This window comes from Myodes glareolus, chromosome 22 (genome assembly GCF_982192425.1).
Source record: "Myodes glareolus chromosome 22, mMyoGla1.1, whole genome shotgun sequence".
Classification (NCBI taxonomy): Eukaryota; Metazoa; Chordata; class Mammalia; order Rodentia; family Cricetidae; genus Myodes; species Myodes glareolus.
In genome coordinates this window covers 58,684,027-58,696,983 of record NC_142047.1, presented here as the reverse complement: position 1 = coordinate 58,696,983, position 12,957 = coordinate 58,684,027, and the positions used below count along the sequence as shown (strand labels likewise).

Sequence of the window (12,957 nt, the reverse complement as noted above, 5' to 3'; positions counted from 1 at the left end):
ATACACATGAACACAAACAACATATATGATGTTATTTCTTTCTTTCTTTGTTATTGATTCTTTTTGTTATTTGAGACAGGGTTTCTCTGTAGCATTGGAGCCTGTCCTGGAACTAGCTCTTGTAGACCAGGCTGGCCTCAGATTCACAGAGATCCTCCTGCCTTTGCCTCTGGAGTGCTGGGATTAAAGGCATGTGCTACCACCGCCCCGGCTTAGATTTCTGATTTTTGAATGTGGTCATTCATCGCTTTTTTTTCCTTCTGGTAACTGTCTTTCTTGTACCCAAACATTCCTGTAAGCTGTGCTTTCATTTTCATCTGATTCTATGAATTTTTTTCTTTTTTGTTGTTTTTAGAAAGTAATTTTATTAAATTATAAAAGTTTCCATTTCCGCCCCTCCTCCCAACACCCCCCCACTCCCCCCACTCCCTCTCCTCCTCCCTCTTCATCCCTAAGAGCAGTCAGGGTTTCCTGCCCTGTGGGAAGTTCAAGTTCCTCCCCCCTCCCTCCATGTCCAGGAAGGTGAGTGTCCAGACAGACTGGATCCCCAAAATCCAGTATAAGCAGAGGAAACAAGTTCCAGTGTTATTGTCAATGACTTTTCAGAAAGACTCCGGGCCAGCCACATTCAGAGAATCCGGCCACATTCAGAGAATCTGGTTGGATCACGTCCTCATTCAGTCCCAGTCCAACTGGCCTTGGTGAACGCTCATTAGATCAGTCCCCTTGTATCAGTGGGTGATCGCATCCCTCGCAGTCCTGATTTACTTTTTCATTTTCTTCTTCCTTCTGGTCCTCATTTGGACCTTGGGGGGCTCAGTCCGGTGCTCCAATGTGGGTCTCCGTCTGTATCGCCATCCATTGTCGGATGAAGGTTCCCTCTGGTCTTGCCTTCTTTGCTCTCGTTCTCTTTCCTTCTGCTTCTCGTTTGGACCTAGGGAGTTAAGTCCAGTGTTCCAATGTGGGTCTCTGTCTCTATCTCCATCCATCGCCAGATGAAGGATCTATGGTGATAAGCAAAATATTCATCAGTATGGTTATGGGCCAAGGCAGGTTCAGGCACCCTCTCCTCTGTCCAGAGAACAATCTGGGGATCTCTTCTTGGACCTGGGATCCCATATATAATCAGGTCTCCTGTAAACCCTAAAATGACTCCCTTAGATGAAATATATTCTTCCTTGATCCCGTATTCATCCTTCCTCCCTCCCCCCATCCCAGTCCACCGAGCTTTCCCCATTCCTCCCCTACTCCCTTCTCTCTAACCATCTCCCCTTCCAACAACCCTCCCATCCCCCCATGCACCCGAGGTTACCTGGGACTCATGTCTATTTCCTATTAAAAAGGCTACCTTCCGACTGGGAGAAGATATTCACAAACCTCTCATCAGACAAAGGTCTGATCTCCAAAATATACAAAGAACTCAAGAAACTAGACACTAAAACTCTAATTAACCCAATTAAAAAATGGGGTACTGATCTGAACAGAGAATTCACAACAGATGAACTTCGAATGGCCAAAAGGCACTTAAGGTCATGCTCATCCTCCTTAGCGATCAGGGAAATGCAAATCAAAACAACTTTGAGATATCATCTTACACCTGTCAGAATAGCCAAACTCAAAAACACCAATGATAGCCTATGCTGGAGAGGATGTGGAATGAGGGGAACACTCATCCATTGTTGGTGGGAATGCAAACTTGTGCAGCCACTGTGGAAATCAGTGTGGCGGTTTCTCAGGAAACTGGGAGTCAACCTCCCTCAGGACCCAGCAATTCCACTCTTGGGAATATACCCTAGAGATTCCCTAACATACTACAAAAGCATTTGTTCAACTATGTTCATAGCAGCACTATTTGTAATAGCCAGAACCTGGAAACAACCTAGGTGCCCCTCAATAGAAGAATGGTTAAAGAAGGTGTGGAACATATATACATTAGAGTTTTACTCAGCGGTAAAAAACAATGACATCTTGAATTTTGCATGCAAATGGATGGAAATAGAAAACGCTTTACTGAGTGAGGTAGCCAGACCCAAAAAGAGGAACACGGTATGTATTCACTCATAAGTGGATTCTAACCATAATTAAAGGTCTTTGAGCCTATTATTCGTGATCCTAGAGAAGCTAAGTAAGAAGATGAACCTGATGATGATTCTAGGAATTTTTAAACTTCCTCCCTGACTTCTTTAGAGATTCATTCACCATTCAACATATATTGTTCAGTCTTCAGTTTGTGTGTTCTCAATGGTTCATCTTGCTATTGATATATTGTTTTTATTCTTCTTAAATCTGAAAAGAAAGAATAAAATATGTCTATTCTCATTTAAAAGGTTCTTTGTGGCCTAGAATATATTCTATTTTAGAGAGAGTTTCAAGAACTACTAAGAAAATATTTATTTTGCCTCTGGTGGGTCAAATATTCTTTAGAATATTTGTTGAAAGGACATTTGATCTTGATTCAGGGTGTAATTGCACGTTGGAGTTTTCTTGTTGGTTTTTACTTTGTATTACCTAGCACTACATGAAAGTTTCCCACTATTACTGTATTCCAGTCTCCCTGAAGTACTATGATCATTAGTGTTTTTTTCTTTTTCATGAAACTGAAGTTCCCCAGTGTTCAATGCACATGCGTTTACACTTCTTATGTCTTTTTGATGTCTCGTTATCTTTGTTCATCTATAACAGTCTAACTCATCTATTCTAACTTTGGTTTTTAATTTTACTTTATATGATTTAAGTCTTCTACACCCAAAGAAGCATTAGGGAACATTTGAGAACTTATATTTTTAAAATCCTGGAGGAAATAAATACATTTCTGCGAAATATATACATACCTTCAAGATACCAATACCAGAAGGAACTATTTTTCAGCTCTCATTTAAACGTCTGTCATTTGACTGTAATCTGTAGCTATCTTTGCCCAGTGAGAAATAGTTTCTGAAGGCAACAGATATTTGGGTCTTTTTTGTTTGTTTGTTTGTTTGTTTGTTTAATCACATCAGCTGGTCTGCATCTCTTTATTCATCTGCCATCTGCAACGCAGGTTATAATAGAGAACTATTTATTCATTCGTATAGTTCTGCTGTCTGCTTTCCTGAATGATTGGATTGTTGTTCCTGCTTTCTTCTCTCCCCATTAGTATCAGGGCCTTGCTAGTTTTCTCTGTTTTTATTGATTCATTCCTGTCGTGTAATCTTTTCTTGCCTCTGTTCTCGTATTTGAGACTTTCTTCCTCTGCCTGAATGCTCCTATACACAGCGTCTGCTCGCTAGCTTGGTGGTCATGAACTGCCTTTTTGTGCTTGTTTATAAGTGTTCTTATCACTCAGTTAGTTAAACAGTAGCCTTGGTTCTCAGTTGCTTCCTTTCAGGTATTGAAATAATTCGTGTATTCTTCCCAGTGTTTAGGGGCACTGCAGAATGGTCTGATGCTATTCTGGTGTGTTCCAACAAGTTACAACCAGAATGACTTCTTTGCTGTGTCAGTCCTGCACACAGGTAGGCCCTCTATTGGAGAGTCCCAGTCCTCGGGGATCGCCTCCTTAAGTACTTTCTCCCTGAACTCCAGCGACCACTGCCTTCTCTCTGGAATGCTGTATGGTCATGTTTTCTGTGTGTCATTTTCACTGACAGAGACTCGGGGTCAGGGGGAATGGTGTTTACCATTGCTACTGTGTTCTACCGTCACACCAGGACCCCATTTGCTTTCTCCATGCATGTGTCAGACTCAGCTTGCATCTTATATAAACATAGTTGTGGGTGCCATTGCCTGCCTTGGTGGTCGGTGAAGGTGCGGACAACCCTAGAGTTTGGTGCCAGATTTTTTGCTCGCTCCAGCAGAATCGTATAGCCACAGGATTTCTCTCAAGAATCATTCCTTCCTTCTTCCTAACCTAGGAGGAGAGGCTACAGTCACTTGCAGTTCACTTCAGAGCATCTAATTCCTGGGCTGTAGCAGCTCTCCTGAGCAGTGTTTTCTCAATTAAAGACATCTGTCGATGACAAAGAAAAACACCTACTAAGAAGAAGATCTCAGAGCTTAGCATATATACTGGGTTGTGATTAAACATCTGGGGAATGACTGTATGAAAATGCTTTTTAATCTTATTTTAAAACTCTACCCTTAAGTATTCGTGATCCTGAAAATGTGCCGTCCCGGTTACCTGTGAATATTATGAGGAATCTATTTTTTTTTTCATAAAAGCAAACCTTTGTGACAGGCTTAGGAATGTAACTTAACCAGTAAAGGGCCGCACACAAAAGTATTTGGATCCAATTAATTCCTGAGAATTAATATAAAAAGTGTAATAGTATATTCTTATAGCATCAGTGCTGGAGAATCACAGGCAAGAAGAACCTTGAGGTTCCTGTTCCCAGGAATAGTGGGATCAGTGAGCTTCTGGTTCAGTGCAAAACATAAGTTGAACAGTATTTGAGGAAGACACCCAGCACTGACCTCTGCTCTACACACATGCAGACACACACCCATCCGTATATGCACAGGCACACACACATGTACACACACATACACATATAAAGTCTATCTTTACTGGAAAACTCTGTAGCCACATAAATAATATTAGCATTAATACCATGCTGCTTTGTACTTCAATCGATCTCCTCCTCATGCTACTCACTTTCACAGAAATAAGTAATTGTAGGAAAATTATTGTTTAAATTCTTGTGTATTCACAACTTGAATATGGAAATCAAGGTGTCAGCTATAGGGTTAAAACAGAAATGATATTATCTTATGGGAATAAATGTCTAGGAGTAAACATAATCCTAACTGTTCAGTTTGAGCATAATGATTCCTGATCTGTCAAATTAACTTCTGACATTAAATAACATTCTTCTTCTTGATGAGTAAAAAATGTACCTAACTTTCAGACATTTGAGTAACTTTAGAACTAGGCTATAATTCATAAGCCTCAATGTTGTTATGTTTAATATTTAAAATGCTGTGTGTTTCTTTTCATTTTGGGTAGGTGAAAATGTGATCAGAGTCTTTACAAATGAAGACCTAAAATTACAATCCATGGATCAAGTAGGACAGAAAGGTGTGTAGCATATTTTAAATACATTTCAAATAAGAGTCGTGAAATGTTTAATGATTTACAACTGTTTTAAATGTGGGTCAACTTTATTTGTGGCTTTATAGTTAAATCTTTCTCAGAGTGAACACTTCAGAGCTTAACTGACCAGGATTTAAGTTGACGGCGCTGCTGAGTGTTAAAGCGCTACTGGCCCTTTGCGCCCTGCAGTTCTTGATGTCCCCAACCTACACTGCACTTAAAAGTTTTATTTGGAGTTCGAGAAATAGCTCAGTGGGAAAGCGCTGGCCCTAAAGCACAAGACCCATATGCCCATGTAAAGCCAGATGGCATAGCGTCTGTACTTCCAGGGAGACAGAGGAGAATGCCCAGGAGTTTGCTAGCCAGCTAGTCAGAAGCACACAGGGATGAACAAGAGAGCCCCTGCCCTGCCTCAGACAAAATGGAAGGTGAGGACAACACCCAGGGCTGCCCTCTGACCTTCAAACACACCGTAGCATGTGTGCACATGCTTTCATACACATGAACACAAACAACATGTATGAAGTTTTTATAAACATTCCCACTTGAGAAAAAGGCTCTTCTTTTTTCTTATTTGTAGTAATATTTCATGAACTATCACTTTAAGAAATACTTTTCTAAGAATTGTGTAGCTATGTCACATTTATTTCCATTTTTAAAGTATATTCTTCTTATATTCATATTTCAATTTTATCAGTTACCATTGTCTGATAAATTGTATTAGCTATTGTCCAGACAAATTATTCTATTTTTGTATAATTTTGAAAGCTCTAAATATAAATGGCCACCTCCCTCCCACTCCATTTGTTGGATAGTAATGCTCACTCTGAAGTGTCTGAGCCAGAAAAGCCCCACTCTTGTGAAAGGGATAAGTTCTCTCGAAAACAGTGTCAGGGAATGCCTCGTTCCTTTTCTCTTGTGCCATGTGAAGCTACAGAGGGGCAGCACCCATAGGCTGCAATCCCGCACCATCCGGTGTCCCTAGTGGCAGATACTGAACCAGACAGTGCTGTTTCTGTGGGCCTCAGATGACTAGAGATGTAGAGAAAGCACATAGCAAGGCTTCATCTTCTTGGAGATCATCCAAGTGTCCATGACTAGACTAAAACATTATAGACAGATGGGAGTAAGGGTCATTCTGACAAGAGAGAAACAGCTCTTCCACACCTCCCTTCCCTTCTTCATGCTACCAATCACTACCAAATCCATGTCCCACACATTACATGCTTGGTCCCATTGCACATTTGAGCTGTGACCTAGAGAACAGGTTATGAAATAAAAGGGAATCATTCCATCCCAAGTTCCTACGTTCCCTAACGAAGTACCTTTTTACAGTATGTATTTGTTATGTACATATATGTACAGTATGTATTTCTACACTCTACTGTCTTCGTCTGGGCGGGGCTTAAATGCTATTCAGGGGCTGTGAGGATAAAGTGAGATCATCTCTGAGGCTGCAGAAATACCCAGATATGAGGACTTGAGTTCAGATCCCTAGAACCCTCCTAAAAAGTTGGTCATGGAATCCAGCAAGATGGCTCAGATGGTAAAGGTACTTACTGCCAAGCCTGATGACCTGAGTTTAAGCCCTGGAACCCAAACTGAGGGAGAATAAAACTGACTCCCCTGTACGTTGACACTGTGATATACATGTGTGTGCCTTCCTGCATACACACAAACGCACATGCACACATAAATGAATGGATAGGTAGATAGGTAGATAGGTAGGTAGGTAGGTAGATAGACAGACAGACAGACAGACAGACAGATAGTTAGATAGATAGGTAGATAGATAGATAGATAGATAGATAGATAGATAGATAGATAGATAGATAGATAGACAGATAGTTAGATAGATAGGTAGGTAGATAGATAGATAGATAGATAGATAGATAGATAGATAGATAGATAGATGATAGGTAGGTAGGTAGGTAGGTAGATAGATAGATAGATAGATAGATAGATAGATAGATGATAAGTAGGTAGGTAGGTAGATAGATAGATAGATAGATAGGTAGGTAGGTAGATAGATAGATAGATAGATAGTTAGATAGATAGATAGATAGATAGGTAGATAGATAGATAGATAGATAGATAGATAGATAGATAGGTAGGTAGGTAGGTAGGTAGGTAGATGATAGATAGATAGATAGATAGATAGATAGACAGACAGACAGACAGACAGATAGATAGATAGATAGACAGACAGACAGACAGATAGATAGAGTTTAAAAATATTTCAGTTGAGCATGGCAGCTCATGTCTGTTCCCCAGGGCTGGAGGGAGTGCAGACAGGCAGGTCTCTGTGTCTCAAGCGGCAGCCATTCAAGATGAATCAGCAAGCCTCAGATTCAGTGACAAAAATCTCTTCTCAACAAACAGAGAGTGATAGAAGAGGCCACCTGACACCAACACACCTACACTCAAATGAGTGTGTACCAATGTACATACGTCACACACACAAAGCAGTGTCAGCAGGATAATTGTTGTATAGCATGTATTTTATAAGCTTTTGTAAATTGATGAGTTAGGGCTAGAGAAAGGGCTAAGTGCTTAAAAGCACTTTCTGTTTCTTGGAATTGAGTTCCCAGTCCCGTTACTCACAGCAGCCTTTAACTCCAGTTCCAAGGGCTCCAAAGAAAACGTCTCACCTCTGTGGGCACCGGCACTCACACGACCCTCACACATACAGACGCACAAACTTAACTCACATAACATACATGCACATTAATAAAAGTAAATCTTGAAATATTGATGCATTTTTCTTCAGCTAATGTCAGGTTGTGAAGTCAATAAAGTTGAGCAGTTGTAGTGTGTGCTGTCTCTAAGGAGTCCCATTGTAGAAGGCAGCTCGATTCGGTAAATAACCAGGCTAGCTAAAAGATAAAGTAATTTATTTTTATTTAGTATAAGGGAAAAACTCACAAAAAAGGAACGAGAAGTCCAAGCTCAGCTGTGCTGTGTGGGAACCACAGTGAGAGAGAGAGAGGGCACCTGAGCCATGTGTCCGTTTTTTTTTTTTTTCCCCTCTGGGTCCCAGAAAGCCACACCCTAACTTGGCTCCACCTCTTCAAGATAATTGCTTAACAAGTCCTCCTCATCATCCTATTAAGTGATTCAACTTTACCTCAGAATGTTCACGGGCAATGAACTGATCTGGAGTCTGTTGTTATTACAGCTGAGACCAAATCCGTCACAGACTTTCAGAAGACATCCGAACCACTAAAAACACTAAACCCAATTATTAGTGAGATCATATTTCGCTTGGATATGGACAAAGTGGTTGGTAAGTACATGTTGATGCCTTAACACTACGGAACACGGTCCAATCGGTACGGTGTTTCAACTTTGCAATTTGTTTCTTTCTAGTTAAAAAAAAAAGAAAGTTTAAACAAGAGCTACCCTTTCTCAATAATAAACTAGCTCTAATAGCCCTATGTATTAGTATTTTTACATTATGTATCATTTGTTCCGTCAAATAACCAATCATGTGATGTATAGTGTATTCACCTTTGCCTGTGATGAGCTTAGAGTGTGCTTGTCACTCAGGTGGGAAATTTAGATAATAGAAAAGATTATCAAAATACATCAGAATTTAGGATGTGTGCTGATAATGGCATCCTTCAAACTTCAATCCCAAAAGTAACCACCAAACTTCAACAAAATGGCAAGCCAACAACATCCAAGCTGTCTTTCCCAAACAGAAACAATTTAAAAAGCAAACAAACAAGCAAGCAAGAAACCACAGCAAAGTTCAGTTGAGAAACCAGAGGGGAAAAGCCACATTCAATAGGGAAAGGAAGTTTTATGGAATTGAAGGCATTAACAGCAGACACACCCTTTACTAAGTGCTAAAGGGCGCCCTCTTCACTTCAAACAAAGAGCTGCCGGGCAGTAACTAAACCACAGGAAAAAGAAAGAACTTCAGGGCTGTTGGAGTTTTGAATTGTAGTATTTGTTTTTATATCTAATGTTTAAAAGACCCCCAAACTATGGAATTTTAGTAATTGCATGAAAAAATAATTTAAAATAACATCAAAGAAATTTGAAAACATATACGTAGACAGTTCAGTGACTCGGGAAAGCAATTCATGTTCTAACTGAGAAAAGCAACACAGACAGATAATCATAAAGTAGAATTAAACATCTTGGAGATGGAGAACTCAATGAGTAAAAAATATATATAATTTAGAGTACAGAATATAGTAAGCATTAACTCTGCAAATAGCCTAATACAGCAGTCTCTATATGTGAATAATAGTTGCACAGAAAACTACAAAATATTAATAAAAGTAGTCTTAAAAAGCTTAAAGAAATGGGAGCACATTACAGGTTTATAAACTGAAAAATGGGGCTTTTAAAACTCATTTCCTTAAAATTTATCTATGGACTCAATGCAAATTACAGCTAAGACGCCAACCACATTTTTACTGAAAATTGATACATTGACTGTAAAGCTTATGTAGAAGAGGGCACCCTGATAAAGAAAACAGGAACAAATTCACAGGATATAAAACACCATATGAGGCGTCTTTGTAACCAGAGCTCTAGGCTAGAATCCTCAGCTTCAGCAGCCCCAACAGGCTAGGCTGACTAAAGACTTAAGGAGTAATGAAAAAGAAAAAAAAAAAAAAAAACAGAGAAGGGAGATCTGATCAGCACCCTGGGGAAGGGGATCAACAATCTGTCTGCCTTTGGATTAAATAGAGGAAGATCCTCTGGCAGGGGTAGCACACAGCTTTAATCCCAGCACTTGTGGGGGCAGAGGCAAAGGAATCTCTGTGAATTCCAGGCCATCCTGGTCTCCAAGAGCTAGGCTGAGGACAAGCTCCATAGCTACAGCAAAACCCTATCTCAAAAAAAACAAAAAAACAAAACAAACAAACAAAAAACCAAAAAACAAAACCAAAAAAATTTAAAAATGAGCGGAGGAAGAACTGGGTCAAGAAAGCCCAAGAAAACAGTCCTAGTGAGGGTGTGGCCTCAGTCCTGGTTCTGCAGGTTCTCTGAACAAGCTATGGTTACTGTCATCGTGTGAAGGGATCAGTCTGTCCAGAGCAGCCTCACCCCCATGAATGACTGCTATCTCCATGGCTCCCTCTCCTGACTCTCGGGGGCCTAGACTCCAATGTTGCTGCAGATGTTCCTCCGTGTCTTCAGCCTTGCAGGGAGAGGAGATGAGAGAGGTGGAGGGGTGTCCTTGGTTGATCTCACACAGACTCCGACAGGATTCTGAGCCAAGGAAGACAGACATGAAGCACAGTTGCTGGAGAGGCACGGAGAAGTCTTCAACATGCAGGTATAGACAAAGAACTGACCGATGGGCTCTCATGAGAGAAAAGGCCTCTGCTCAGCAAAGCAAACACCTACCAATCTGTAGAGTAGGAGAAAGCCGTTGTCAGCCGAACATCCGATCAAACCCTACCCGAACATAAGCCGGCCATTACAAGGAGGAATGAAGGGTGCAGTTCACAAACAGCAAGGATGCTGGCGAGGAAGGATGGATGTAAACTGGAGGGTATAGGGGCTTCTCCCAAAGCTAGAATGAGAACTACGGGGTAACCCAGCTATGTCGCCCCGGTACAACCTTGAAAGGATCTAAGTCGGAGTACCCCAGAGAGAGCTGTGCGCCCCTGTTTATGAAGGTACGACTCGCGGCACCAGAGATCCTGTCTCAGCAGGCGCAGGCAGTGTGGCACACTTACGTAATGGAGTTTCCCTCGTCCTCACCAGACACAGAGATTCTGCTGTTGTCATGATAATGGACTGTCATAGTTTTAAAAAATGATCCAAAGTCAGAAAGATGAATGTTGCATGTTTTCTCTCACATATGGAATCACACATGTGTGTGTATGTCCACGTGTGTGATATGAAAGTATAATGATTAGGAAGGGGAAGCAGACGAGCGGAGAGGGGGGAACATGGGATGGTAGCGGAGGTAAAAATCTTCAAGTTATGTCATATACTTGGATGAAAACATCATGATGAAACCCATCGCAACAAATATATACTAACGAATACCCAAGAAACTTTCAGAGAAACTTCAAGATAAAGACACGCCAACAGTTCAATTATCTGAACTCCCACAGACAAAAAGAGAACGTGGCTCTCCAGTTATAAAAGAGTATGCAAGTGAGCATGTCATCTCCTTTCTTGTCTCAATTGATTGAAAAGGCAGCTGAATACTACACACACGTACAACACATTGTTGGGTTTATAACTGAACTATGTGACCCATTGCTCTACAGCCAGATGGTGTGGGCAGGTGGGAGCAGGTAGGATATCAAGGAATAAGAAAATGATGCTTAAGGAGGTAGCTCACAGAGAAACAAATGCCTAGATCCAGAAATGTCAAAAAACAAAGGTTCTTGCAGAACACAAATGTTGTGTATGCTTTCATGAATCATTTCCTTTAAAAGGGAGAAGCTTCATAAAGAAATATAATAGTACACAGGAGATGGAAGTAGGAGAGAGGGGAGAAAGAGAGGGGAGCAGAGAAAAATATATAGTTCAATAAAAACAATTAAAAAAGAAAAAAAGCAATCAGAATGAGAAAGGTCATCAGGGCACAGGGCAGCAGAACAGACCTTTGTGTGCATGGCTGCTGGTGTTGGCAGAGTTGGAAAGATCTTAGCAGTGTGTGTCAGAAACATTACCACAGTCAGGTTTTTGCCTCAATTAAAAGGGAAAACACTTTACGCACAAGGATCCAATTGTACTCACTGTGAACTTCCAGAGCCACCCATGTGCAGTTATATACAACTGCTGCCTACAAAGCCACCAACGTAGAAAATCTCAGTTGACGCATAATTGAACGTGCTCTTGGGGTATCCTGTGACATTTCAGTATGTGTAGATGCTCTGTAAGAAATGACCAGAGTAGCTGTCAGACCTGGTGCTTCACACAGTTCTCCTTCCTCTGTGGCACAAATGCTCAGGGTCCCCTTTTAGATATCAACTGTATAATATATTATTGTCATCACTGCTGTGCCCTGGAATGGCAGGCTTCCTTCTCCCAAATGCAGGTTAGTATCTGTGACATAGGATTCATTTGTATGCTAAAATAGTCTTATAAGAAAGGAGTGGTTTACACAGTTGTATTTACAGTGTGATTAAAAACTAATTTAAGCAGTTCAGACTTGCTCACTACTGACAGGCATGCCACAGGAAACGAGGAAAGCTCTCCCAACTTGAGACAATGTCTTGCAGTTTGGTGAATGAACGCAGCAGTGTTGTGTGGGAAGCGGGAGGTGTTGGCCAGTGTTTCCTGACCAACTGCTTGCCATTCTGGGCAATAACGTTGGCATGATCTGAGCCAGTCAGGAGGAAGTTGGGTCGTTAGAAGTTTGAGATTCTTGGTTACACTGAAAACTTGGTTAAACTGGGCACCAAAAACCTTAAAAAGTAATCTCACACCTTGAGTCACAGACTTACCCTAAAGTAGGCTCCCTCACCCCCACTCTGTTTGGGGTTAAGGTTTGAGAAGTGACTGGAGACAGATGTGAAGAGGTTTGTTTAATGGCATACTGTACTGGAATACTGAAGACCTGCTGCAGATGTAAATTCCAAGCCTTGTCATACTTTTTTTTTAAGATTGTAAAATTATCAAAACGCACATGAATCAAGTTTTCATACACTGTCTTGGTGGATATGGCTGTCTATCGCACCGTTTCTTTCTTTGAGTTCTCAGGCATGGTTCAACAAAGTAAGAAGTCTATAACATTACATTGAATAAAAAGTAAATCTATGAGTGGTAAAAAAAAAAACCTAATTTAAACAAGTCTCATTTAAAAAACACTGGAGGAAAATATACTACACTTTAATGAGTTTTGTCTGTATGTAATTAAGGTATAATTTTTCCACTAAATTTTTATTTGTTGAAGAAAT

General features: G+C 40.7%; 1 protein-coding gene across 1 annotated transcript in view; it reads left to right on the top strand.

The window, feature by feature from the left end:
- Positions 1-12,957, top strand: part of Ccdc7 (coiled-coil domain containing 7) — a 185,079-nt gene that overhangs the window by 99,824 nt on the left and 72,298 nt on the right. The window contains exons 32-33 of the mRNA XM_087900322.1: positions 4,985-5,056; positions 8,250-8,357. Coding sequence (XP_087756448.1) covers positions 4,985-5,056; positions 8,250-8,357 — 180 coding nt within the window. The remainder of the gene's footprint in view (positions 1-4,984; positions 5,057-8,249; positions 8,358-12,957) is intronic.